The sequence below is a fragment of the Ovis canadensis genome, chromosome 22 (assembly GCF_042477335.2).
Source record: "Ovis canadensis isolate MfBH-ARS-UI-01 breed Bighorn chromosome 22, ARS-UI_OviCan_v2, whole genome shotgun sequence".
NCBI classification, from domain to species: Eukaryota; Metazoa; Chordata; class Mammalia; order Artiodactyla; family Bovidae; genus Ovis; species Ovis canadensis.
Window position 1 is genome coordinate 66,353,822 of NC_091266.1, and position 25,032 is coordinate 66,378,853.

The following is a 25,032-nucleotide window of genomic DNA, read 5'->3' on the forward strand; positions in this document are numbered from 1 at the left end:
CTTCTCCTCCTGCCCCTCTGGCCCCTCCTGACCCTGGCTCTGGCCCTGGTCCTCTGTGCCCTTCTCCTCCTACCCCTCTGCCCCTCCTGACCCTGGCTCTGGCCCTGGTCCTCTGTGCTTCCCTGTGGTCCCAAGCTGCCCTCCCTGGAGCTCGGCGTCTCTGCAGTTCTCCTGGGACCATGCTTCTCCTGCTGTGCCCATCTGCACCCACAGGCCCACTGGGGTCTGCCCCTGCCCCACAGACGGTAGTGTTTGGATGCGGGGTGGTGTCGCGGGCGGCCGGGCCTGTCCTGGGCAGTGGAGCTGGCCCTCGGGCTCTCCTGCAGAGGTGGCTGCCGTGCGGGGCCCTGAAGGTGGGGCCCGTGGGGTGCAGGGCTCTTCCTTCCTGTGTGTCTCCTGCCCTCCCAGACCATCTCCGCCTCTTGCTGCCCTGGGCCCACCCGCAGGGGCACGGGGCACTCCGGCCACTGAAGGCTGCTGCGGAGTCCCGCTCTCGTGATCATCGCCTGGACGGTCACCTCTGGGAGAGGCACCTGTCCGCCCTGCCCCCACTTGCTCGTGGCCCTCCGCTCCCCACCGAGCCCCGCAGGGGGCCTCCTCCTAGCCCTGCCTGGCAGGGTGCCCACCGGTCACCTGTCCCCTGGTGTTGGGAGGCTGCATGGCAGAGCAACTTTGGTGGATGGCCAGCTGGGAGGGTGGGGGCCCCAGAGGGTGGCAGCTTGATTGTATTTCTGGGCCCCCTCTTGCTAAATTTCCCCCAATTTTTGAAATGAGTATGATTCTCTTTTGAAAAGAAAGCTCTTTTTAATTTTTCTTTGAAGTTGCCAGTTTTATTTAAGACTTTACATATCTGAATAATTGGTTAAAAAGGAAATGTTCGTCATTTTTAGAGTTGCACGAATAGGGAAAGTAATGGCTGGCCAGACTTGTGTGACGTGAGGCCAGTTTCCTTAACTTAAAAAAAATAAAATCTGAGTTTTAGAACCCGGGGCTCTAAAAATAGCACTTGGAATTAATACTGTTCTCAGATTCATGGCTTAAGGAAGTCACTACATTTTATTTCTTGATGCTGTAGATTTAACAGCATATGGGTAGAGACATGTAACTTCTCACATGGGTTAGACATCGAAACCAGTTTGTGTCTATAAACGTAAACACGAAAATGCACACATTCAGCTATTGTGGAGCTTGTAACAAATACAAACCTGGCAACTTTCCGGAGGAAACACAGTATTAGCAGAGTGGCCTCTTGCGCCATTTTCACACCCTCCCTCCTGTCTGTCCATCCGCACCGCGATCAGCCCCGTCAAGCAGTTCCTGAAACTCTTCCTGTGCTAACCTTCCCTGAGTCCCTTAGCAACCCGCTCGATGTTGTTCAGTGAGATGCTTCCTGTGTCGTCACCATCAAATAGTGTGAAAGCCTTCCATAGTGCTTTTTCATGCTTTTCACTCATTTTTACACTCATTATCCCTTGAAGGACGGCATGGCAACCCACTCCAGTATTCTTGCCTGGAGAAGCCCGTGGATAGAGGAGCCTGGCGGGCTACAATCCATGGGGTTGCAAGAGTCAAACACGTCGTAGCGACTAAACCACCACCCTGCAAAACGGTCTTCAGAACTGATGGTGCCGCTTCCTTCCCCGTCAGTCTCAGCTTCCATGTTTGTAATGTCTTCCTTCTTTGGCTCAAATCCGAAGGCCCACGTCGCAGTCACGTTGCCAACCAGCGCCCCAGCCGGGACGTCCCGACTTTACCTGCCGGCCACACTGCCCAGCGGTAGTTCACCGCCCACGAGCCGTTGCTCAAGAAGCGTCTTTGTAAGTCGGACAGAAAGGCATCGGTGCAGCCCACGCTTCTCCCAGGTGCCCCTCAGGGCTTTCCCCGTTGCCCTCCCGTGTTTCTGGGGCCCGGGGCTCCCGTGAACTGCAGTCCGGGGACCTAGGCCCCACAAGCACGCGTGAACTGCAGTCCTGGGGACCTAGGCTCCACACGCACGGTTTCCTCGGCCCAGACGGATGCCCTGCTCTCATTTCTCTGCTTTTTTCTTAGAAAAGGAGCAGGATCGGTGTGAGGAAGAGAGCGCGTACGCCATGTTGGGGTCTGGAGGACGGGGCGTGGATGCTGGGCGGCGGCTCGCATGGGTCCCCCGCCGCGGATGCCTGTGATGGGGCAGGATGGAGGCAGGCCTGTGGGGCCGGGGTGGTGTGGGGCCCAAGGTGGAGCCCTCCGCTGCCACCCCGGGGCCGGGCGGGGATCCTGGCGCACCCCGTTTGCTGTGCCATCCCGAAGCGAGGTCATGGCAGAGGGGTGCCAGAGGGAAACGCGGGTCCTGGGAGGAGTGCCCATGTTTCAGTCCCGGGGCTGACACGCCAGGGTCGGGAGACCTCGCAGGTTTCCACGCCGACTGTACACCTGCCTCCGAAGGTGGCCGCCTGTCACACCTGTTTCCTTTTGCAGCTGGTGCCAACGGACCAGCTGGACAGGCCTCTGCTGAGAAACGGGCTCGCACCCGGTCTTAGCCCTGGTGGCTGCCCCAGAGATGGACCATTTCCGTTTCCATAGGCTGCCATCTCTAAGCTAAGCTTGCGTTGTTTCCTAGGATTGGACCCAGTTAGATGAAGCGTCTGTCCCTGTGTGTGCTCAGTCGTGTCCGACTCTCTGTGACCCCAGCGACTGTAGCCCACCAGGCTCCTCTGTCCGTGGGATCCTCCAGGCTAGAAGATTGCAGTGGGTTGCCACGCCCTCCGCCAGGGGCTCTTCCCGACCCAGAGGTCGGGCCTGTGCCACCCATGTCTCCTGCATTGACAGACGGACTCTTTACCAACCGCACCACCTGGGATAGATTGTCGTTTAAATACACGATGTCCAGGGCACTCTTCAGGGGCAAATGTCTATTTTGTCATAGCTTTGCCAGGCCCTCCATCCTGGTGAGTCAGGTTCTCAAGTCCCAGGCCTCTGTGAGGGGCTTTGGCAGCATTTGCAGACGTGAGCTAAAGAGGAGGATGCTGCTGGGTCCTCCAGCGGGAAGGCCTCCCTCGCTCTTCGTATTTTCATCTTTTTCCTTATTTTCATTTTTTTCTTTCATTCTTTCATTTTTAAGTTCTGCAGGGTTTATCTAAAGGCCTAACACGTAGAGTGGACAGGTGGACTTCAGGGCACGCTCCCCGCCCGCCGCATGGCGTGTCCCGCTGACTGGTGGCCGGCCCACCGGCACTTCCTCTGCAGAGCTATTCTTAGCCTCCGCGTTTGTGCCTCCAGAGACAAGATTTCCTTTCTCGGGAAATGGGTTTCCGCAGGGATAAGCGTGTAGCGTGGGGCAGGATTTCCTGAGAAGCCGGGGCAGCTCAGTGCCCGGAGGCCTTGCCGCAGGCACAGAGCGGGGAGCCCAGGCGCCGTTCCTTACTAGTGACTTGCCCTTGGAAGTTTTCTGGGTGTATTTGAGAAAGACGAGTGTACGTCCTGGTGTTCACGGTCCTGCGTTGTTCCTGTTGGCCTGGAAGGCGGGTGCGGTCACCTTCCTGGGGGCTGGGTTTCTGCCTCCAGGACCCTGGGGCTGTGAAGACCCTGACTCCGTGTCGCCCCAAGCCCAGGCTCCAGGCCACGAGGCCGCTGGGCGCCCGGCTGTGCGTCCCGGGGCAGCTCCCTCAGTCCCAGCGCTGCCTCCCACAGATGCTAAAAGCACATTTTCCATGTTTTTAGCCTCTGAATTTAGACTAGGTGTCAAAGTTTGAAACCTTATGGGGTGGCTGAAACGGTGGCCTCTTGGATGTGTGAAAGGGATGGTCATCACTGGTAGGAGTGTGACGTGCTGAGGGGGCCTCCCAGAGCTGGTGGCTGTCTTGTGGGGCCTGAGTCTGACCTTCAGGAAGAGATGCCTCACTCTTTTCCTGGTGGGGACCCTGGCTTGGAGGCCATGCCTTCCTGGGGCCCTGTAGGGAGAGCTGCCGTCGGCCCCTGGCTCCCCGGGTGCCTTGTCTCAGGTACCCTCTGCCGCTGACAGTCTGGTTCCCTCCGAGAAACGGAGCCCTGGCCCACGGAGAACAGAAGCTTGGCTGGGCCAGTGGGAAGCCGGCACGCTCAACCTTGGAGCACAAAGTGAAGCAGAGCAAAGGCTAACAGTTTTGCCAAGAGAAAGTGAAGTGAAAGTGAAAGTCACTCAGTCGTGTCCGACTCTTTTTGACCCCATGGACTTTGTCCATGGAATTCTCCAGGCCAGAATACTGGAGTGGGCAGCCTTTCTCTTCTCCAGGGGATCTTCCCAACCCAGGGATCGAACCCAGGTCTCCCACATAGGAGGCGGATTCTTTACCAGGTGAGCCATAAGGGAAGCCTAAGAATACTGTAGTGGGTAGCCTATCCCTTCTCCAGGGGATCTTCCCAACCCAGGAATCGAACTTGGGTCTCCAGCATCGCAGGCAGATTCTTTACCAGCTGAGCTGCCAAGAGAACACACTGGTTATAGCAGACACCCTCTTGCAAAAACACAAGGGGTGCCTACACATGGACATCACCAGATCGTCGGGACCAAAACCATATTGCTTGTATTCTTTGCAGCCAAAGATGGAGAAGTTCTAAACAGTCAGCTAGAACAAGACCTAGAGCTGACTGTGGCTCAGACCATCAGCCCCTTATTGCAAAATTCAGGCCTTAACTTGAAGAAAGTAGGCAAACCACTAGGCCATTCAGGTGTGAGTGAGCAATAGTTGCTCAGCTGTGTCCGACTCTTTGCGACCCCATGGACGGTGTAACCTGCCAGGCTCCTTTGTCTATGGAATTCTACAGGCAGGAATACTGGAGTGGGTTGCCACTTCCCAAATCTCTTATGATTATACTGTGGAGGTGATGAATAGATTCAAGGGATTAGATCTGGTAGACAGAGTGCCTGAAGAACTATGGATGGAGGTTCAAAGCATTGTACAGGAGGTGGTGACGAAAACCATCCCCAAGAAAAGAAAATGCAAGAAGGCAAAGTGCTTGTCTGAGGAGGCCTTACAAATAGCTGAGAAGAGAAGCAGAAGTTAAAGGAGAAAGGGAAAGATATTCTCAACTGAATGCAGAGTTCCAGAGAATATCACGAAGAGATAAGAAAGCCTTAAGTGAGCAGTGCAGAGAAATAGAGGAAAGCACTGGAATGGGAAAGACTAGAGATCTCTTGAGAAAACTGGAGACACCAAGGGAACATCTTATGCAAAAAGGGCAGAAACAGCAAGCAGAAGAGACTAAGAAGAGGTGGCGAGCAGGCCCAGAAGAACTGTACGAGAAACGGTCTTAGTGACCTGGACAGCCGCAGCAGTGTGGTCACCCTCCTAGAGCCAGACATCCTTGAGTGGGAAGTCAAGTGGGCTTTAGGAAACATTATTATGAACAGAAGCTAGTGAAGGTGATGGAATTCCAGCTGAGCTATTTAAAATCCTAAAAGATGATGCTGTTAAAGTGCTGCACTCAATATGCCAGCACATTTGGAAAACTCAGCAGTGGCCACGGGACTAGGAAAGGTCAGTCTTCACTCCAGCCAAAGAAAGGCGGTGCCAGAGATGCTCAAACTACCATACAGTTGCACTCATTTCATATGCTAGCGAGATTACGCCGAGAATCCTTCAAGCTCTCTTTAGCAGGATGCGGAGTGAGAACTTCCAGATGTACAAACTGAATTTAGAAAAGGCAGAGGAACTAGAGATCAAATTGCCAACGTTCATTGGATCACGGAGAAAGCAAGGGAATTCCAGAAAAACATCTGCTTTTGCTTCACTGACTACACTAAAGCCTTTGACTGTGTGGATCACAACAAACTGGAAAATTCTTCAAGAGGCAGGTATATCAGACCACCTGACCTGTTTCCTGAGAAACCTGTGTACAGGACAAGAAGCAGCAGTTAGAACTGTACCTGGGACAACTGACTGGCTCCAAGTTGGAAGAGAAGCGTGTCAAGTCTGTATGTCGTCACCCTGCTTATTTAGCTTCTATGCAGAGTACGTGATGCAAAATGCCGGGCTGGATGAAGCACAAACTAGAATCAAGGCTGCTGGGACAAACATCAACAACCTCAGATATGCAGATGATACCACTTTAATGGTAGAAAGCAAAGAACTAAAGAGCCTCTTGAAGAAAGTGAAAGAGGAGAGTGAAAAAGCTGACTTGAAACTCAGTATTCAAAAAATGAAGATCATAACATCCAGTCCCATCACTTCATAGCAAATGGATGGGGAAAAAGTGGACCAGAGACAGACTTTATTTTCTGGGGCTTCAGAATCACTGTGGACAGTGACTGCAGCCGTGAAATTAAAAGATACTGCTTTACTCCCTGGAGGAAAAGACATGAGAGATGAGGACAGCAAGCTAGAAAGCAGAGACCTCGCTTCACCGCAGAAGTCGGTCCAGTCAAAGCTGTGGTTCTCCCAGTGGTCATGTTCAGATGAGAGAGTTGGCCTGTGAAGAAAGCTGAGCGCCAAGGACTTAATACTTTCGAACTGTGGTTCTGGAGAAGACTTTTGAGAGTCCCCTGGACTGCAAAGAGATCAAACCAGTCCATCCTAAAGGAACCAACCTGAATATTCATTGGAAGGCCAGATGCTGAAGCTGAAGCCCCAATACTTTGGCCATCTGATTCATTCGAAAAGACCCTGATGCTGGGAAAGACTGAAGGCAGGAGGAGAAGGGGACGACAGAGGACGAGGTGGCTGGATGGCATCACCGACTCGATGGCCATGAGTTTGATTAAACTCTGGTATCAAAGTGGTGGTGAAGGACAGGGAAGCCTGGCGTGCTGCAGCTCACGGGGTCACAAAGATTTGGGCGTGACCGAGGGTCTGAACTACAAGCCAGAGCAGAGGTCCCTGCTCAGGTGGTGAGGGGAAGCTGCTTGGACCTTGAGTGCTGTGGGCAGGGTGAGTCTTGGAGACAAGCGTGTCCCCCAGGCCGGCCAGGCGGGGAGCCCTCTGTGAGCGCTGAGAGTCGGGGGGAGGCGGACTCTGGAGGCCCGCTGACAGCTCTGCCGTCTGGGCCCACGTGCCCTGCTCCTGCCCGCCTGTGCCTCCCCGGTCCAGCAGCTGGACACTGACCGCCGTCCACAGCAAAGCCCCTCCTGGGCGCAGAGGGGCCGTGGGCCGGGCTGGAACCTGCCTAGAGAGGAGGCGGCGGCAGACTGCCTGCCCCCGGGGACAGTGCCTGTCAACCACTGCGGGCCTAGCGGCCACAGAGCTGCCAGGCGGCCGGAGTCCGTGGCCCAGTCCCTTCCGCGCGTTGCTTCCCCCGGGTCCCTGTGGCGTGGGGTCTCCGTGGGCCTGGGCTCACGGCGTCTCTTCCGGTCCTGCCCCCATCCCTGGCCCTTCTGCCGCTGACCGTCCTGGAGGCTGCTGTCCTGCAGGGTGGCTGCAGTGTGGATCCTTGCATGCCCCCTTTCTTTCAGGTTGGACTTTGGGGTCCAGGTGCCCCCCGCCCCGCCTTGGGAGCCCAGCCCCTCCTGTCTAGGAAGCAGGCGACCTCTCTCCCACGAGAAGTTCAGTCAGATGTCTTTCCTGTGATGCTGTTTGGGTTTTTTCATATTTTGCCTTTTCCCCCTGGACTTTAAAGATTTCTTCAAATATTAGGAAGGTAAGCTCTTCGCCCCTGATATATATTCCAAATATTTTCAATCAGTTTAACAGTTTCTGATTTCACTCGTATTTTTGCCGTGCAGTTTAAAAAAAATTTAGTTGAACACATGATTCTCTTTAAAAACGGTGTTCGAACTTTGAGTCACAGCTCCTTTCTCCATGTGGACTTTAGAGCCGCTTATCTGGTGGAGCTGGGTGGGGTGGGTGGCTCACTGGGGATCAGCCCTGACGCTCCGCCGGAGTCAGGCTCTGAGGACCACAGGGCGCTCCGGTGACTCATGTTGACTCTCGTCTCTGCCAGGAACGTCTTAACACTTTTCTCCTGTAAACTTGTCACATTCTGAAGTTTGCTCCTCGCTGGTGCCTGTTCTTAACTTGCTGTTGTAGCCGGGGCCCTCCTTCCCCACGCGCTGCGCGTGGTGTTGCGGCCGCTGTCGGGCTTTGTGTGCTGACCTTTCATCCTGCAGTTCTCCCCGAGTGCTTCTGTCTCTTTCGCGGTTGCCCCCTGCTCCGCGGGCCGCGCTCTGTGGGCTGGGCGGCCTGCCTCCCGTTCTGCCGCAGCGCCTCTGGCCGCTCCGCGCATGATGCCATCCCCTGTGCCCTGGGTGTCAGGTGGCGTGGATGTGGCAGTGGTGGGCACCCTTGCCAGGCTCCTGACCTTTCCAGGAGCGCCTGGCGTGGCTGGCCTGCCCACAGGAAGCAGGGACTGGCCTTAGGATGAGGTGCAGGGGTGTGCCTGCGGTGGTGTTTTTCTGATAAATATACTCTGTGGCAGTCAGAGTCGTGACGGTGTTAAACATAAAGAAAGCGCTTTAGTCAGAATGGAATGCAGAGCTGTGCCGTAAACTCAACGTCCAAGATGAGGTTTAGAAGCGTAAATCCAAACGTTGCTGAATAAGAAACAGGAAGAGCCCAGGAAAACAGTAAACTAAGGAAGCGTTGCGTTGTTTGAATGTGTAAATGAAATAAATATTCGGTAAGGCTGATTGCTGGAGGGAGCGAGGCAGGGGGCACAGACAGGCTGGCCGTGCCGCGGCGGCTGGAACAACAGTTACTCATACAGCCTAACCCTCTGGGTAACGTGTGAAGTAGATCCTTACCATGGGCCTTGCTGCTGCTGCTGCTGCTGCTGCTGCTGCTGCTGCTGCTGAGTCGCTTCAGGCGTGTCCGACCCTGTGCGACCCAGTGCGACCCAATAGATGGCAGCCCACTGGGCTCCCCCGTCCCTGGGATTCTCCAGGCAAGAACGCTGGGGTGGGTTGCCATGTCCTCCAATGCATGAAAGTGAAAAGTGAAAGTGAAGTCGCTCAGTCGTGTCCGGCTTTTAGCGACCCCGTGGACCGCAGCCCACCAGGCTCCTCCGTCCAGGGGATTTTCCAGGCGAGAGGACTGGGGCGGGGTGCCATTGACCTTACACCGCAGTAAAGTCAGAGTGGGGAGCAATGTTGGGAGTAACATGCCTTTCACTTCACTGCACACACACAGTTGCGTTTGTAGCATCAGGGTGTGCTGGGTTTTCCATGCTGTGTAACAGGCCATCACGGCCTTTGGGTTAGCTGAGTGCCTCCCTCCCTGCGGGGTAGGGGGTGGTGCACTGAGCTGGGCCCCCTTCTCAGGAGCTGCCTGCTCATCTGGAGCCCCCAGGAGGGACAGGCTGCGGGTCAGCTCCCCAGGAGGTACAGCTCATGGGTCTTGCTTCTTCGGGGCGGCAAAGGAGAGATCCTTTGCTTCCAGATTCTGACCTTTAGACCCTTTTAAATGACTCACCTGATACCAGATAAGGTTGGACCTACCTGAGATAATCCCCCTCTTGATTAACTTAAGATCCACTAATTTTGGAATTTCATTACCTCTGCAGAATCCCTTTCATCTTGGCCCTGTGCTAGCCAACTGGGGGCGTGGCCTCTTACAGTCACCCCCACCCCAGGCGGGAGTGAACGCCCAGGTGGGGTCCCTGGAGGCTTGTTGGAACTCTGCCCGCTCAGGAAGCACTTACCAAATCCTGGTTGATTATGATTTTATCATAAACGTTGCTTCTATTGAAGAACTTTTCAGTAATATTTTTAACCTTCACTTATTTTGTCCCTTATTTTATATCCCCTGTATAATTTTCTTCCTCCCTAAAAAACTTTTGAAGCCATTGCTTTTCATGTTCACATACACTGGTTACGAATCTCCTCAGCTTTGTTTGTCCAAGTTTAAGCCTATCTCCCCTTTCCTTTGGAAGATAATTTTGCTGGATATGTAATCCTGGGTTGGCGTTTTGGTTTTTTCCGCCCACACGGAACCTTTCGGTTCACTGTCTCCTTGCTCGCGTGGTTTTTGCCAGGTTCGCTGGGGTTCTTGTCCTTGTTCCTCCATAGATTGGGTGTGCTTGCTTCCTTCCTTATCTCAAGGTTTCTCCTCGCCTTTTGCTTTTGGCAGCTGTGCCTAAACGTCCAAGATGAGGTTTAGACAGTTCACCTACGCGGTGCTCTCTAAGCCTGGGGGATCTGCGATTCGGGCATAATTCTGCAGAGTTCCTGGCCATCGTCTCTCCACCCTTTTCCTCTGCTGCCTCCTCTCTTTCTCCCGATGCTGCCGTTTCACGTGCGTGTCGTCTTCTGAAGTTGTCCTACGACTCTTGGACGTTCCCTAATTGTTTTCATTTTTATAATCTCTGCATCTCAGTCTTAGAAGCTTCTATTGCCGTATCTTCAGCTCACTATTTCCTTGGCTGTGTCTAATCTGTTCACGAGCCCCTGAAGGCAGGCTTCATTTTTGTTAGTGTTTCTGATTTCTAGTGTTTCCTTTTGGTTCTCGGAGTTTCCATCACGCTGCTTCTGTTACCCATCTGTTCCTGAAAATTGTCTGCTTTTTCTGCCACAGTTATTTTAAATTCCCTTTCTGATAATTCCAAAATCTGTGTCATAATTGAGTCTGATTCTGATGCATTTTTTAAAATGTCTTTAGGGCATTCCCTGTAGGTCCGGTGATTAGGGGGCTTCCCTGATGGCTCAGCAGTAAAGAATCTGCCTGTGAAGATCTCTGGGTCGGGAAGATCCCCTGGAGGAGGGCATGACAACCCACTCCAGTATTCTTGCCTGGAGAATCCCATGGAGATAGGAGCCTGGAAGGTTCAGTCCGTGGGGTCGCAGAGAGTCGGACACGACTGAGCGACTGAACGCGCACGCGTGCCGGTGACTAGGACTTCGAGCTTCCAGCTGCCGGTGGCCCAGGCTCTGCCCCCGGTCAGGGAGCCAAGATCCGAAAGCTGTGTGGTGCAGCCGATCGATAAATGTCAGTCAATCAATCAGTTGCGTTTAGGCTGATTTTCTCTTGCCTTGTAATTTTTGTTGAAATCTACACGCGAGTTGGGTCATAGGGACTGAGGCCTATGGTGTGGGCCAGGGGTGAGCTGTGTTTCCTGTCAGCCGTGGCTGTGGTAGCAGAGGTTTGCCCCCCGCCCCCTGGTGTCGTGGTTTTGGGGGCCCCTATATCTCCCCCATGTCCTGGTTTGGGGGCCCCTGTGTCTTGGGTTTGCCCCCCATGTCCTGGTTTTGCGGCCCCTATATCTCCCCCATGTCCTGGTTTGGGGGCCCCTGTGTCTCGGGTTTGTCCCCCGTGTCCTGGTTTGGGGGCCCCTGTGTCTCCCCCGTGTCCTGGTTTGGGGGCCCCTGTGTCTCGGGTTTGCCCCCCGTGTCCTGGTTTGGGGGCCCCTGTGTCTCCCCCGTGTCCTGGTTTGGGGGCCCCTATGTCTCGGGTTTGCCCCCCGTGTCCTGGTTTGGGGGCCCCTGTGTCTCCCCCGTGTCCTGGTTTGGGGGCCCCTGTGTCTCGGGTTTGCCCCCCGTGTCCTGGTTTGGGGGCCCCTGTGTCTCGCCTCCCCGTCTGGAGTCCACGACTGTGGCCCTGGAGCCTCCTCATGTGGGGTAAGGAGGGGGCGAGGTGACCTGCAGTCTGTGGTGAAGTCTCTCTCTGCTAGGGGCCTCTGCCGCTGGGCTGAGACCCTGCCGTGTCTCATCTCCCCCGCCCCCAGCCCTGGAGCAAGGTGGGAAGGCTCCCGGGGGACGCGCCCGTCCGCAGGTGGCGGGGCTCCAGCCAAGTCCTTCCCCTGCCACGTCTCTAGCTAACTTCTCGGTCGCTGCAGAGATGCTCATTCGCTTTTCCTCATCTTGCTGGTCAGTTGCATCGGAGGCTTCCTCACGTCGAACCGTCCGTTCCTTCACGGTTTTTGCGCTTGGTTCTGATTGTGAATTCTCTGTCTGCTGCTGCGTGCTGTAGCGTGCGCGTTGGCGCTGCTCTGTGAGACTGACGTGAAGCTCCCCCGCTTTTGTACGCTGTCTTTCTCTCCTATGTCAGTCAATACTGCATGCTTTTCATGTTAGACCTCAAAGTTTTTCTTCCTTTTCTGTTACTGTCTAGTAATGGCTGATTACATGTGACTTATATTGATTTAATCAAAATAAAGTAAAATTCAGTTATTTAGTCACAGTAGGCCATTTCAAGTGGAAATTCAGCTGGTGCAAATAGAGAATGTTCTTATCATCACATACAGCGATTGGACAACGCTGGTCTTGAGTCAGAGAAGTTTCCGGTGTTGATGGAAACGCTCTGAAATTTGCTTCATCCAGGCCAGTGGTCACTGGCCACAGGTGGCTTTGAGCAGCTTTGTGTTTGTGGGGTGTGTGTGTGTGTGCTTTTGTATGTGGTGTCCGTGTGGTATGTTTGTGGTGTGGGGTGTGTGTATGTGGTGGGGTATCCGTGTAGTGCATGTGTTTGTGGTATGGTATGTGTGTGTGTTTGCGGTGTAGTGTGTGGTGTGTGTGTGTGTGTGGTGTTGTACGTGTTGTGTTGTCTGGTGTCTGTGTGTGTTTCTGGTGTGGTGTCTGTGTGTTTGTGGTATGGTGTGTGTGCATGTGGTATGTGTATGTGTGTGGTGTGTGTATGTGTGTGGTGTGTGTGGTGTGTGTGTGTGTGTGTGGTGTGTGTTTGTGATGTGGTATGTGCAGTGTGTGTATATGTTTGTGGTGTGGTGTGTGCTTGTCGGTTTTCTGACTTATTTTTGTGCGGTAATAAGCAGATTAGCCCAATACCTTTCATATAAGCTGCTGATACTTTTCCCTGTTTGTCATTTGCCTTTTTTTGTTTTTGTTTATAGGGAATAGCAGTTGTTTCAAATGTTGCCAAAGTATTCTGAGAGCTTTCACTGTTTTTCTCTTCCCCAAGCTTTCGAAATTAAGAGTTAAAGATATGAAAGAAATGTAATTATAAACATATTAAAAAGAAGACAACAAAAGAAGAAGAAATTTCTTCAGATACAGCTACTCAGAATTTTGGTGCTCTTTTCTCAGTCTTTTCGCAGCCCTGCTGGAGCGCTTAACGCGGCGGCTGGCCAGAGCGCCCCTCGCGCACCTTCCAGGCAGCCCCTCGTTCCTCGTGAGCCGCGTGGGCCGTCCAGCTTTCGTGCGGGCCCGGGGGGAGGATGTGGCGGGGGCTTCTCAGCAGGTGGGGGTGCGGTGTGCCGGTCTGGCGCTTGCTGTGCGGCTTGTGCAAGGCCGTGAGTCACTGCGTGCTCCTGCCGTCTCCGTTAAGGTAGAGGCTGCTTCTGTGCTAACGTGTGCTCATCAGATGCTGTGTGTCTTTTTTGGTGACATACACCTCATCCTTTCAGTCTTTTGTGAGCGGTGTTGCGTCCCGTTGGCGGTGTTGTGTGAGCAGCGCCACGTTTATCGGTTCAGTCGCTCAGTCGTGTCCGACTCTATCACACCCGGCTTTCCTGTCCGTCACCAGCGCCTGGAGCCTCGCGTCCATCTTGTCGGTAATGCCATCCGACCATCTCATCCTCTGTCGTCCCCTTCTCCTCCTGCCTTTAGTCTTTCCCAGCATGTTTATACTCAGGACTTATTTACCGTTTCAGGATTTCTTCCTGCTGCCGCCTCCTTCCTTTCCTCAGACGGCCCACGTGACTTTCTTTATCAGTGAACTCTGTGGCCTTCTTAACTGGAACTCTTATAAATAATTCCATCGTGAACTTCTTTGTGTGCAGAGCATTTTTGTTGTTTAGGATTACTTTTTTCTAGGATCGACTTCCAGAAATAGAATTTCACATTTGGGAAGAATGAGTATCTAACACTCCCAGAGTGCTTTGACAGTCTCTGCTCTGCAGACAGGGTGCTTGAGAGCTCAGGGTGGCGTGTGCTTCCTGTGAGCGCACAGAGCCGGCCTGGCCCATGCTTTGGGCTGAAATGAGAGTATTTCTTTAAGAACTAGTATGTGTGTTTATCTTTTAATCCTACTTTAGTGGTTTTAAAAATAACTCTGCATTAGCCAAATACGGGCTGCAACCATGAGGAGGCCCCCAGGCCTGGCCGAGAGCGGCTCCTGGGGCAGAAGCGAAGGACAGACGGATGGAGGAGCTGGGGAGGGGCAGGGGGGCGCAGGCATGTGTGAGGGAGAGCATGCGTGTGTCAGCGTGTGTGAATGTCTGTGGGTGTGAGCGTGTGTGTCTGCATGTGCACGTTCGTGCGCTTGTGTGTGTCTTTGTGTGTGTGTCTGCCCGCGTGCAAGTGTGAGCATGTGTATGTCCCTATGTGTCTGCGTCTGTGCATGTGCACATGTGTGTGAGCATGTGAGTATGTCTCTGTGTGTGCATGTGTGGGAGTGTGTATGTGAACATGTGTGCACCCTCATGTGCACGTGTGTATGAGTGTGAGCATGTGTGTATCTGTGTGTGTCTGCATGTACATGTGTGTGAGCATGTGTTTGTGTGAGTGTCTGCATGAGTGTGTATGTGTGTGAGCATGTGTGTGTCTGAGTGTGTGAGCATGTGTGTCTGAGTGTGTCTGCATGAGTATGTGTGAGAGCATGTGTGTGAGTGTGAGAGTATGTGTGAGTGGCTGTGTGAGTGTGTCTGCGTGAGTGTAAGTGTGTGAGCATGTGTGTGAGTGTGTCTGCATGAGAATGTGTGTGAGAGCATGTGTGAGTATGTGTGAGTGGCTGTGTGAGTGTGTCTGCGTGAGTGTGTGTGAGCATGTGTGTGAGTGTGAGAGTGGGGAGGGAAGAGGAGCCTGAGGTCCAGTGGCCTGGGGTCATGGTGCTGCCCCTCAGCATCCGGGGTCCAAGCTGGGGGCTCCGGAGTTGGGCGAGGCCATGAGGAGCGCTTGTGAAGGGAGAGGGATGTCCCCGTGTGGAGGTCAGGGGTGAGTGGACAACCTGCAGGGACCCAGAGGGGCTGAGGAGCCAGCGGTCAGCTGGGCGGGTGAGATGCTGGCCAGGAAGTTCCCGGCTCAGGTCAGTGAGTGGGTCAGCATGGCCCTGATGTGCAGGTGGGCTGGGTTCTCCAGCCGCTCTCATCCCCTGTTGTCTGTTTAGAGCTGCCCTTTAATTATCCCACAGCCTCTGGAGGCCTCTCTAAACATAAACAAGGGATATCTTTGTTTAAAGCACTTTTATTAGGACTGTTGGGTTAATGGTTTTGGGGAACCCACAGCCGCCTGGGCTGAGAGTCATACTGGTGATCTAAGCGAGCTGGTGACCCAGAGTCCGACTAGAGGAGCCTCAGGTCCTGCTGCCCCTTCCTGATGTGGCCGCCCTGCAGGGCATCCCTGTGCTGCTCTTAGGCTATTGACCTGGCAGGACCGCTCCCAGGCCATGGGCCCAACCATGCACAGAGGGCTCTGATCTGTTTCACAGGCTGCAGCAGGGCGCCCAGATGACCTACAAGCTGCTTGGGGCCAAGGGCCCCCAGAACAGGTGGGCTTCTGTGTGAGCCACTGTGGAGCACGCTCTGGTCAGTGTGGCCAGGACATCCTGGGCGGTGGTAGAGCGGGCCTGCTCTTTACAGGAGGCTGTGCACCACTTACAGGAGGTCATGCGCCCACTTACAGGAGGTTGTGCGCCTATTTACAGGAGGCCATGCGCCACTTACAGGAGGCTGCGTACTACTTACAGGAGGCCGTGCGCCCCCTTACAGGAGGTCGTGCGCCCGCTTACAGGAGGCTGCGCACCACTTATAGAAGGCTGTGGGGGTCTGTGACTGGGGAGGGTGGGCCATGAACTGTGCTCTTCGTCCCCCAGAGGGCCAAGTCCAGGTGGTAGTTATGTCCAGGTGTGTGCGTGCACTCATGTGTCTGCATGTGTGTGTGTGCGCACATGTGGGTGTGCACTTGTGAGCACGCATCCGCACGTGTGTGTGCTCACGTGTGCATATGTGTGTGGGGTGTGTGTGCACGTGTGGGAGTGTACGTGCGCTCAGTGTGCATGTGTGTGCACACTCGTGTGTCTGCATGTGTGGGTGTGTGCACGTGTGCACGTGTGGGTGTGCATGTGTGGGCGTGCATGTGCACTCACGTGTGCACGTGTGGGTGTGCGGGTGTGTGCACATGTGGGACTGTGTGTGCTCTCAGTGTTCATGTGTGGTGTGTGTGCATGGCCCTGGAGTACCTGGCCAGGTTCTGAATGCCCGGTAGGGATGGTAGGAGCGGAGGCCTGAGAACCGGTGGCGGCGCTGGGGACCGAGCCCAGGCCGTGCGGAGAGATCTGTTGTCACGGCCCGGGCCTGCGCGTGCAGTTTCCACTACAGGGGACCCTGCAGGCCTCTGTCCCCGCGGTGATCCCCGCCGGTGCCGTCCAGAGTCACGCAGGGCACCCTGCTTCTGCCACACGCCCATGTTCTCCAGGACCTACCGGCAGGTGCCTCGCCTGCGGCCGGGGTCCAGCCTGTCTTGGGAGAGGGAGGCCCTCCGGCCCCAGAGCTGCGCTCAGCCCTTCCTCGTGCAGGACCCTTGGTTCAAGCATGGGGCATCACGCCCCCAGTGTGCGTGAGCCCGCTTGCTGTCTGGGGCCTGACTACCCCTGCTCTGTGCCCGCCCCAGGCCCCTCCTCTGGCTCCAGGCTGAAGCTCCCTGTGCAGCGGTTCTGGGGAGACTCCTGGACGCCTCCTGCAGGGAGAGTCCCGGGCACCGAGGTGAGAAGCTCAGGTTTAGGAAGGTTGGGTGGTCCTCGCCCTTGGACACTTCGCGGGCCCACTTGGGCAGTCACGCCGTTTGGGTCATGGGCCGGGGACAGGATTGAGGGTCCCGGTCACGCCTGTCCTGTGGGTTGATTGGGAATGTGGTGAGGGGTCTTAAACATCAGCAGTTCAGCTGGTCTTCAGTTCAGTTAAGTTCAGTCACTCAGTCATGTCTGACTCTTTGCGACCCCATGAACCGCAGCACACCAGGCCTCCCTGTCCATCACCAACTCCTGGACTTCACTCAGACTCACGTCCATTGAGTCAGTGATGCCATCCAGCCATCTCATCCTCGGTCGTCCCCTTCTCCTCCTGCCCCCAATCCCTCCCAGCATCAGAGTCTTTTCCAGTGAGTCAACTCTTCGCATGAGGTGGCCAAAGTACTGGAGTTTCAGCTTTAGCATCATTTCCTCCAAAGAAATCCCAGGGCTGATCTCCTTCAGAATGGACTGGTTGGATCTCCTTGCAGTCCAAGGGACTCTCAAGAGTCTTCTCCAACACCACAGTTCAAAAGCATCAATTCTGCTGAGGGCTGCTTCCTACAGGGTTTTGGCGAGGATGTTGTGGATACGTGTGTGTTGGGCAGGGCTGCGGGGTCGAGTGCAAGGCTAGGGGCGTCACGTCCAGCCATGCCCCTGGACAACAGGACTGTGGACCGAATCTCTCCTTCCTCTGTCTCCAGGCCGAGCCCACAGTGCAGGTGTGGAAAGGTTGCTGAAATGCTGGTGGGGCCCTCTGCACCCCCAGACCAGCCCCTTTGTCCTCAGTCAGGGCTGGGGGTGGAACTGGGGGCCTTGCCCTGAAAGTTCTTTTCCTTTGATTGCCTCGGGGCTCGAGGCTGACTGACTGTGGTTCCTGCCCCTGTGCTGGCCCCGGCGTGGGGTATGCTGGGTCTATGGCTCAGGTAGGGGTCCGCAGGGTCTGTGGGAGAGGGGCTCACACTTCAGTCCTGTCCCTGCTCTCAAAGCGGAGCTACCCTCCGCATGGGCAGCACAGACCAGCTCTGCTGTCGGACGCTGGGGCCAGCAGCGGCCCGCCCCATCTGTGGGCCTGCCAGTTCTGGGTGCTGTGTGAGCTGGAGTCCGGCGTCTTGCACTGAGCATGGTGTTTCTGAGGCCTGCCCACGTGCGGCCGTGTCCATGGCTGCTGTGCTGTGCTGCGTGACCATGTATTTTAACACTCTGCCTATGAACCGATGCCTGTGTGGCCCGTGTCCGTGGCTGCTGTGCTGTGCTGCCTGACCACGCATTTTAACACTCTGCCTGTGAACCGATGCCCGTGTGGCTCGTGTCCGTGGCTCCCGTGCAGTGTGGCCATGTGCCTTATCTCTCCGTCCCTGAGCTGATGGGTCTCGGGTGGTTCCTGCCTTTCGTGGCTCTGTCCCTGCGGATGAGCATTTCCGGGTCTCGCGGGCACATCGCCCAGCCACATGGCAAGTCCACGCTGTTTTCCGCGGCGCCTGCACCCCCAGCGTGTCTGAGGGTCCGCTTCTGCACAGACTCCCCACGCTCGCTGCTCTCTGCTGTCAGCCTCCCGAGGACGTAGGGTAGACTCTGGCTCGGGCGTGCGTCTCCCTGAAGCCCAGTGTCGGCTCTCAGCCTCGGCCGGGGCTTCTCCGGGTTGCCGCCTCCTGCTGTTGTCTCTTCGCTCGCCCGTGAGGGTGGTGGGGGGCAAGGCGTGCCCTCCTTGCTGTTCAGATGTGGGGCCGGGGGCCTGGCTCCCGAGCCTGGCCTTGGGGACTGGGAGACCCCACACCCGGCTGGACTCCGGCCGCCGTCTCTGTCTGGCAGGCGCCTGGGACGCTGTCCACCCCCTGCTCTGTGGCCTGTGAGACTCTGGGTCCACAGCAGTTGTTTCTCTTTGTTCACTGATTTGTCTGCAGTCCAGTCTTCCTGCTTTTCGGGACACGTGGAAACCTCCGCCGGTGGCAGCCCCCGCCTGTGGCGCTGCTGCTGCTGCTGTGTCGGGACCGGCTGTGGTCAGCCCGGCCCCTGGCTTCGCCCGCAGCCTCGGTGCCCAGAGCCCTGCTTGGATCTAGGGCATGAGTCTCGATGGGTGCTGGCTTGTCTGTCTGTTCTGAGTTGTGGCGGATGGCAGGCGGCATCAGACTGGGCGTCCTCCCCGTTTCTGCGTGTGGCCAGTGGCGTTGGACGTTGGTGCTGCTGCCACCGGTCTCAGGGCTTCTCACCTCCCACTCTGAAGCTCTGGACCGCCTGTTGAGGGCCCCCGTGTGTCTCCCATCCCCGTCTCAGCGCCTTGACCATGCTGGCTTGGCTGGGGCTGCGTGCCCTGCTCGGCTGGCTGGTCTCGGGGTCCAGGAGCCTGGTGGGACATGTGGGAAGAGGCGCACCCCCATTTTCTTAGGGACCCTGTGCCAGCTCTTCCCTGGGGCCTGCAGGCCCAAAGGCAACACTTGGGGCCACACAGCTCTTTGCCTGTTCTCAGGCCAGTCCTGGGACCCCACTCTGCTGGGTCCTGCCTGACCCCCTGGCCTGGCTCCAGGAAGCCCTTCCAGGGACCCCCCCACTGCTGAGGACAAGCAGGGCTGGGGTCAGCTGTGGGTCCAGCTCCAGTGCCCGCCCCTCATCCCCGCTGAGTGGCGGACCAGGCCCTGGTGCGGAAGGGGCCCCCAGCCCGTTGTGCCCCAGCCCTGCAGTGAGCAGGCAGACAGGCCATCGCGTTAGCCTCTGCTCGTGGCTGCCGGCCTGTGTCACGGGCCTGACCGTCCTCTTTCTTCTCTTTAATTTACAGCCAGAAAACCTCCAGAGGAACTGGCTCCGGGAGTTTTATCAGGTAAGAGCTGGGCGGCAGCCGGCCCACGTGAGGAAGCAGCTGAGACTGCTGCAGACCTGATTCCCCTGCGGCCTCGGTGTCCTCAGAGGGGGGGTTCCCATGGAGGGGTCCCCTGGGAGGGGGGTTCAGGGGAGGGGGAGGGGCTGCGGCCTCGGTGTCCTCGGAGGGGGGGGTTCCCACGGAGGGGTCCCCCTGGGAGGGGGGTTCAGGGGAGGGGGTGGGGCTGTGGCCTCGCTGTCCTTGGGGGGTGTGGGGCAGGGCGGCATGAGGGGATTGAGGTGGGGGTCCCCCTGGGAGGGCTGTCCCATGGCAGGGGAGGGGAGCGGAAGGGAGGGGAGGGGTGCCTCCCACTTCCTGGTTCCTCCTCGGAGGCCCTTGCCTGCTTAGATGCCCCTGGCTGGGGCTCTGCTCTTCCCCAGCGGGGACCTTTGGGAGGACCTGCATTGCGGGGTGGGGCAGCAGAGCCCGTGTACGGCCCCGGGGTCTGGGCAGGATGCCTGCTGACGCTGGGCTGGACCCTGGCCGGAGGCTCCAGGCGAGGCCTGTTGGGCGAGCCGCTCCTTCCTGGCTCCCCAGGGGGCCCCACGTCTGTGCTCAGCTCTCTCCGGGATGTCGGGGTCTGCTCTGCGGGGTCGACAGAGAGCTCTGCTCCTGGAGCCTGTGTTCCCTGGGCGGGTGACGCACGTGGGACCCCCCCGTGGGGCATGTGAGAGGCCACTGGGAACTGGTGGGCGAGCAGCGTCCTGCTCGGCCACGGCTGCCGGGGGACTGTGGGCCCTGGAGGCTGGCGGGGCCGCAGACCAGGGAGCCGGGCGGGGATAGCGTGGCCGACTGCGCAGGGCACTTCTGTGGCGGGTCTGCGGGGAGGGCACGGGTGCTTTGCCAGCAGGAGGAGGTGTGGGAGTCTGGCAGCCCCAGGCCACTGAGCTGCAGCGGGTCCACTCGGGGCCCCCTGTGAGTCTGGCAGCCCCGGGCCACTGAGCTGCAGCGGGTCCGCTCGGGGCCCCTGTGAGTCGGGCAGCCCCGGGCCGCTGAGCTGCAGCGGGTCCGCTTGGGGGCCCTCTGTGTCCAGGCTGTCCCCTGACTCCTGCCATCCACGCTGGTGCTGGGGGCGGTTGCTTGTCCAGTCTGCTGGTGTGGGTGGTCCACACCCCAAGATGCTCCAGCCACAGTGAAGGCCAGGGCGGGCAGCAAGTCCTTTCCAGAACCGAGAGGCCCGGTGTCCAGCAGGAAGGGCCTGGGCCGTTGGAGGGGGAGCTGGTCTCGGCCAAGGGGGATGGGTTCCCACCCAAGGCCCAGGAGGGTGGGGGGGCGCAAGGTGCCAGGGGAGCGTCTAGTGGGGCGTGGGCCTTGTTCTCGTCACGGGGTATTCCGAGCCCGTCCGTCCGCACTTTTCACCTGCCCAGGTGGGCAGCGGCCTCAGGGTCCCCGGCCGAAGCCTGGCCCAGCTGAGCTGTGGGGTCAGCTCTCGGCAGGCAGCTGGCCTAGTGGGCCGGGCGAGGCCCCTTTCCTGGAGAGGGTCACCTTGGAGGCGTGCTCAGGCCCCAGCGGCTGCCCGGGCTGACTGGAGTGAGAGGCCCTGGAGTGTGGAGCCCCATCTCCGCCATCAGCTCTCCGCCCTCCATCACTTTTGTTTGCTTTGCACGGCGGGCCCTGGCAGGTGTGAGACGTGGTGGGAGCACGTCGGGGTGGTGGTGGATGGTGGGCCTGGGTCCAGGCTCAGAGGGGTCCTGGCGGTGACAGCCCCCCAGGATCAGGCGGGAGGCGCCCGTTCCCAGCCTCTCGGTCGCACATGCAGCCTGGCGGCTGTACCCCGAAGCGGAGCCTAGGGGGTGGGCAAGCGTTTCCCTCCAAGTCAGTGTCCGGGTGCCTGCCTCCTTCTCCCCGGAACACACGCCTCACTCAGCCTGGGGACCAGGAGTGTGTGTGCGCGGGGTGTGCTCAGCTCTCTGGCTGGATGAGTGAGGAACTGTGCAGAGATGAGGGTAAATAAATGCCCCCCTGCCGAATTCTGCCTCGAGTTTGACGTCAGAGCCTCCCGCCCGACGTCTGTGCGTCCCAGGGAGAAGGTGCCGCCCTCGGCCGGTCGCAGCACCGCGGGTGTGTTGACGGCATGTGGGGCGCTGGCTCACACACAGACACGAAAACGTGCAAGTGGTAACGACTCTTTGTTGAGATAATAGATATTTGTCATTTACCAACGAGAGAGCCAGTAAGGTGTTAGAACTGGTTCAAAAAAGAGTCTAAAGGGGGAGCAGCGGCCTCTCCTTTCAGCGACGCCAAGGGGAGCTCACGTCCACGGGTGCAGGGCCGGCCAGGCGCAAGCTGTGCTCCTCCGGACACTGGCGTCCTGCGGTCCTGAGCCCTTGCGTTGCTGCGGGAGTTCAGAGTTCACGGGACTGTACAACAGCTCGGGGGTCACTAAGGTTGAGAGAGCCCAGACAGGGACAGGGCACCCCGAATCTGTTATGCCCATTTGAAAGCCTTTCGCAATTTTCCCTGACAATAATTTAAAAAATAACGTGATGAGTATTGTCTGCTTCCAGGTAACACGGAGAAGGTAAAAAGTGAAAGTCGCTCATTCGTGTCCGACTCTTTGCGACTCTTTGTGACCCCATGGGCTGTAGCCTGCCAGGCTGCTCTGTCCATGGGCTTCTCCAGGCAAGAACACTGGAGTGGGTAGCCACTCCCTTCTCCACGGCATCTTCCCAACCTAGGGATCGAACCTGGGTCCACACAGAAACAGGTACAAAATTTCCCGTCCTGTCTTAAACAAATTAGAACCAGAAAACGCATAAGAAACACTGGTTTTCAGACCTCAAGCAGTGGGCAGGGACAGGACAGTGTGGCTCAGGGGACTGGAGGCCAGGCTGTACTGGCCACAGTTGAAGCCCGAGAGGACACCCAGGCTAGTGTCCAGCGAGCTGGAACGCACGATTCTATGTTTACAACCAATAAAAAAAAAAGAGCAGACAGGCAAAGATGCAGGGACGCCAGACCCTTCTATCCACCGGACGGTCAGGGGTCCCCAGCTGTGAGGCCTCGGGGCCTGCGTGTGAGTCTATTGATTCTGTCCACCGGACGGTCAGGGGTCCCCAGCTGTGCGGCCTCAGGGCCTGCGTGTGAGTCTATTCTGTCCATGGGGAGGTCAGGGGTCCCCAGCTGTGCGGCCTCGGGGCCTGCGTGTGAGTCTATTGATTCTGTCCACCGGACGGTCAGGGGTCCCCAGCTGTGCGGCCTCGGGGCCTGCGTGTGAGTCTATTCTGTCCATGGGGAGGTCAGGGGTCCCCAGCTGTGCGGCCTCGGGGCCTGCGTGTGAGTCTATTGATTCTGTCCACCGGACGGTCAGGGGTCCCCAGCTGTGCGGCCTCGGGGCCTGCGTGTGAGTCTATTCTGTCCATGGGGAGGTCAGGGGTCCCCAGCTGTGCGGCCTCGGGGCCTGCGTGTGAGTCTATTCTGTCCATGGGGAGGTCAGGGGTCCCCAGCTGTGCGGCCTCGGGGCCTGCGTGTGAGTCTATTCTGTCCATGGGGAGGTCAGGGGTCCCCAGCTGTGCGGCCTCGGGGCCTGCGTGTGAGTCTATTGATTCTGTCCACCGGACGGTCAGGGGTCCCCAGCTGTGCAGCCTCGGGGCCTGCGTGTGAGTCTATTGATTCTGTCCACCGGACGGTCAGGGGTCCCCAGCTGTGCGGCCTCGGGGCCTGCGTGTGAGTCTATTCTGTCCATGGGGAGGTCAGGGGTCCCCAGCTGTGCGGCCTCGGGGCCTGCGTGTGAGTCTATTGGTTCTGTCCGTTGTTTTCTGTTTCCTGTTTCACTGTGTTCTGCTGCCTGGTTTTCTCCTTTTTCTTGATTACTTTCCATTTAATTTGCTCTTCTACGTCTAAGTTCTGAAAGTAGAAGATAAGAATGATCGATTTCAGAAATTCGACACTGGGGAATGGTCACTGAAAATCCTGCAGACGATAAAAAGATAGTAAGGGAATGATCATGAACAACTTTTTGCCAATAAATCTGGACACTTGCGTGAAAGGAAGATGCTTCTGGAAAAGCAAAGGAAGCTGAGTCAAGAAGAAATGAACAGGCGCTTTGTTACAGTTTTGCTCGATGCTGACAAGCTCTGTCAGACGTGACGTTTCCGTGGAGCTTCTCAAGGAGGTTGCAACACGTGACGCTGTGATGTGAGCAGTGCCCTGAGAGCAGAGGCGGCAGAGGCGTCCCAGTGGAAACACAGGCCTGCCTCCTGCGGGGAGTGAGCGCCCAGGTTCAAGGAACTTCAGCAAAGCAAACGTGTAGAACTGTTTATGCGTGTAACAGCGCAGGCTGTACACACACACACACGTGTGCACACACTCGCACACACCCACACATGCGCGTGCACACACACGCGCACACGCACACACATGCACCCACACGAGCTCGCACACACATGCACACATGCGCGCACGCGCATGCACACGCACACACGTGCACACACGCACACGTGCACACACGCACACACGTGCACACACGCACACACCCATAGAAACAGCGGCACATCAAAAAGTTATGCATGAGCACCAAGGGGTGCAAGCCCGGCGTAACGCTCAAAAATTAAAGATAAGATCACCCAAGTCAACTGACCGTGAAGAAAAAACACACGATCGTCTCAGCAGATGCAGGAAAAGCGTTTGCTGAAATTCTATAACCATTTCTGATGAAAGCTCTGGCAAGCTGCGTGGAAGGAGCTTCCGTAGCGAGCACTCATGCCCTGAGCCTGATGGCGCAGCTCCCGGGAGATGAGATGCTTTCCTGCCGGGACCCTGGAGTGGGGCGGGGCACAGGGCCTGCCTGCGTCCTGCCTGGCGGTGAAGGTCCTGGTCCTCGTCGCAGGGCCAGAGAGGGAGTAGCGTCCTACAGCGTGGAGGGAGGGAGCTGACCTGTGTCTGGGCAGAAGGCGTGATGTGCGTTCCGGAAGCCTTGAGGAGCACGCAGAAATGTGGCTGTGGACTGACGTAGATGAGTCGAGTCAGTGTGCCACACGCACGGCACCCCGAAGGCGTCTTCACTTCCAACGTGGACGTCGCAGCGGCGCCGGAATGGAGCGGTGGCCGCACACCTGATGAGACGTGCTGGTGTCTGTGCTCAGGCGGGATTTAGAAAAGGCGCACGAACCCGAGATAAATCGCCAGTGTCCGCTGGGTCACTGAGAAAGCAAGAGCGCTCCAGAAAAACATCTACTTCTGCTTGATTGACTATGCCAAAGCCTTTGACTGTGTGGATCACAATAAACTGTGGAAAATTCTTCAAGAGATGGGAATACCGGACCACCTGACCTGCCTCCTGAGAAATCTGTATGCAGGTCAGGAAGCAACAGTTAGAAACGGACATGGAACAACAGACTGGTTCCAAATCAGGAAAGGAGTATGTCAAGGCTGTATATTGTCATCTGGCTCATTTAACTTACATGCAGAGTACATCATGCGAAATGCCAGGCTGGATGAAGCGCAAGCTGGAATCAAGATTGCCGGGAGGAAATATCAGTAACCTCAGATATACAGATGACACCACCCTTATGGCAGAGAGCGAAGAGGAACTAAAGAGCCTCTTGATGAAAGTGAAAGAGGAGAGTGAAAAAGTTGGCTTAAAACTCAACATTCAGAAAACTAAGATCCTGGCATCCA

The 25,032-nt window shown here is 56.9% G+C and overlaps 1 protein-coding gene across 5 annotated transcripts in view; it reads left to right on the top strand.

The window, feature by feature from the left end:
* INPP5A (inositol polyphosphate-5-phosphatase A) overlaps nucleotides 1–25,032 on the top strand; it is a 152,332-nt gene that overhangs the window by 34,360 nt on the left and 92,940 nt on the right. For 3 of the 5 annotated variants that reach the window (XM_069567811.1, XM_069567810.1, XM_069567812.1), the window contains exon 2: nucleotides 19,333–19,374. In XM_069567811.1, the coding sequence (XP_069423912.1) occupies nucleotides 19,333–19,374 (42 nt within the window). Of the gene's footprint in view, nucleotides 1–7,405; nucleotides 7,591–16,342; nucleotides 16,537–19,332; nucleotides 19,375–25,032 lie in introns of those variants that run through there. The other 2 variants (XM_069567813.1, XM_069567809.1) reach the window with 2 other exon arrangements.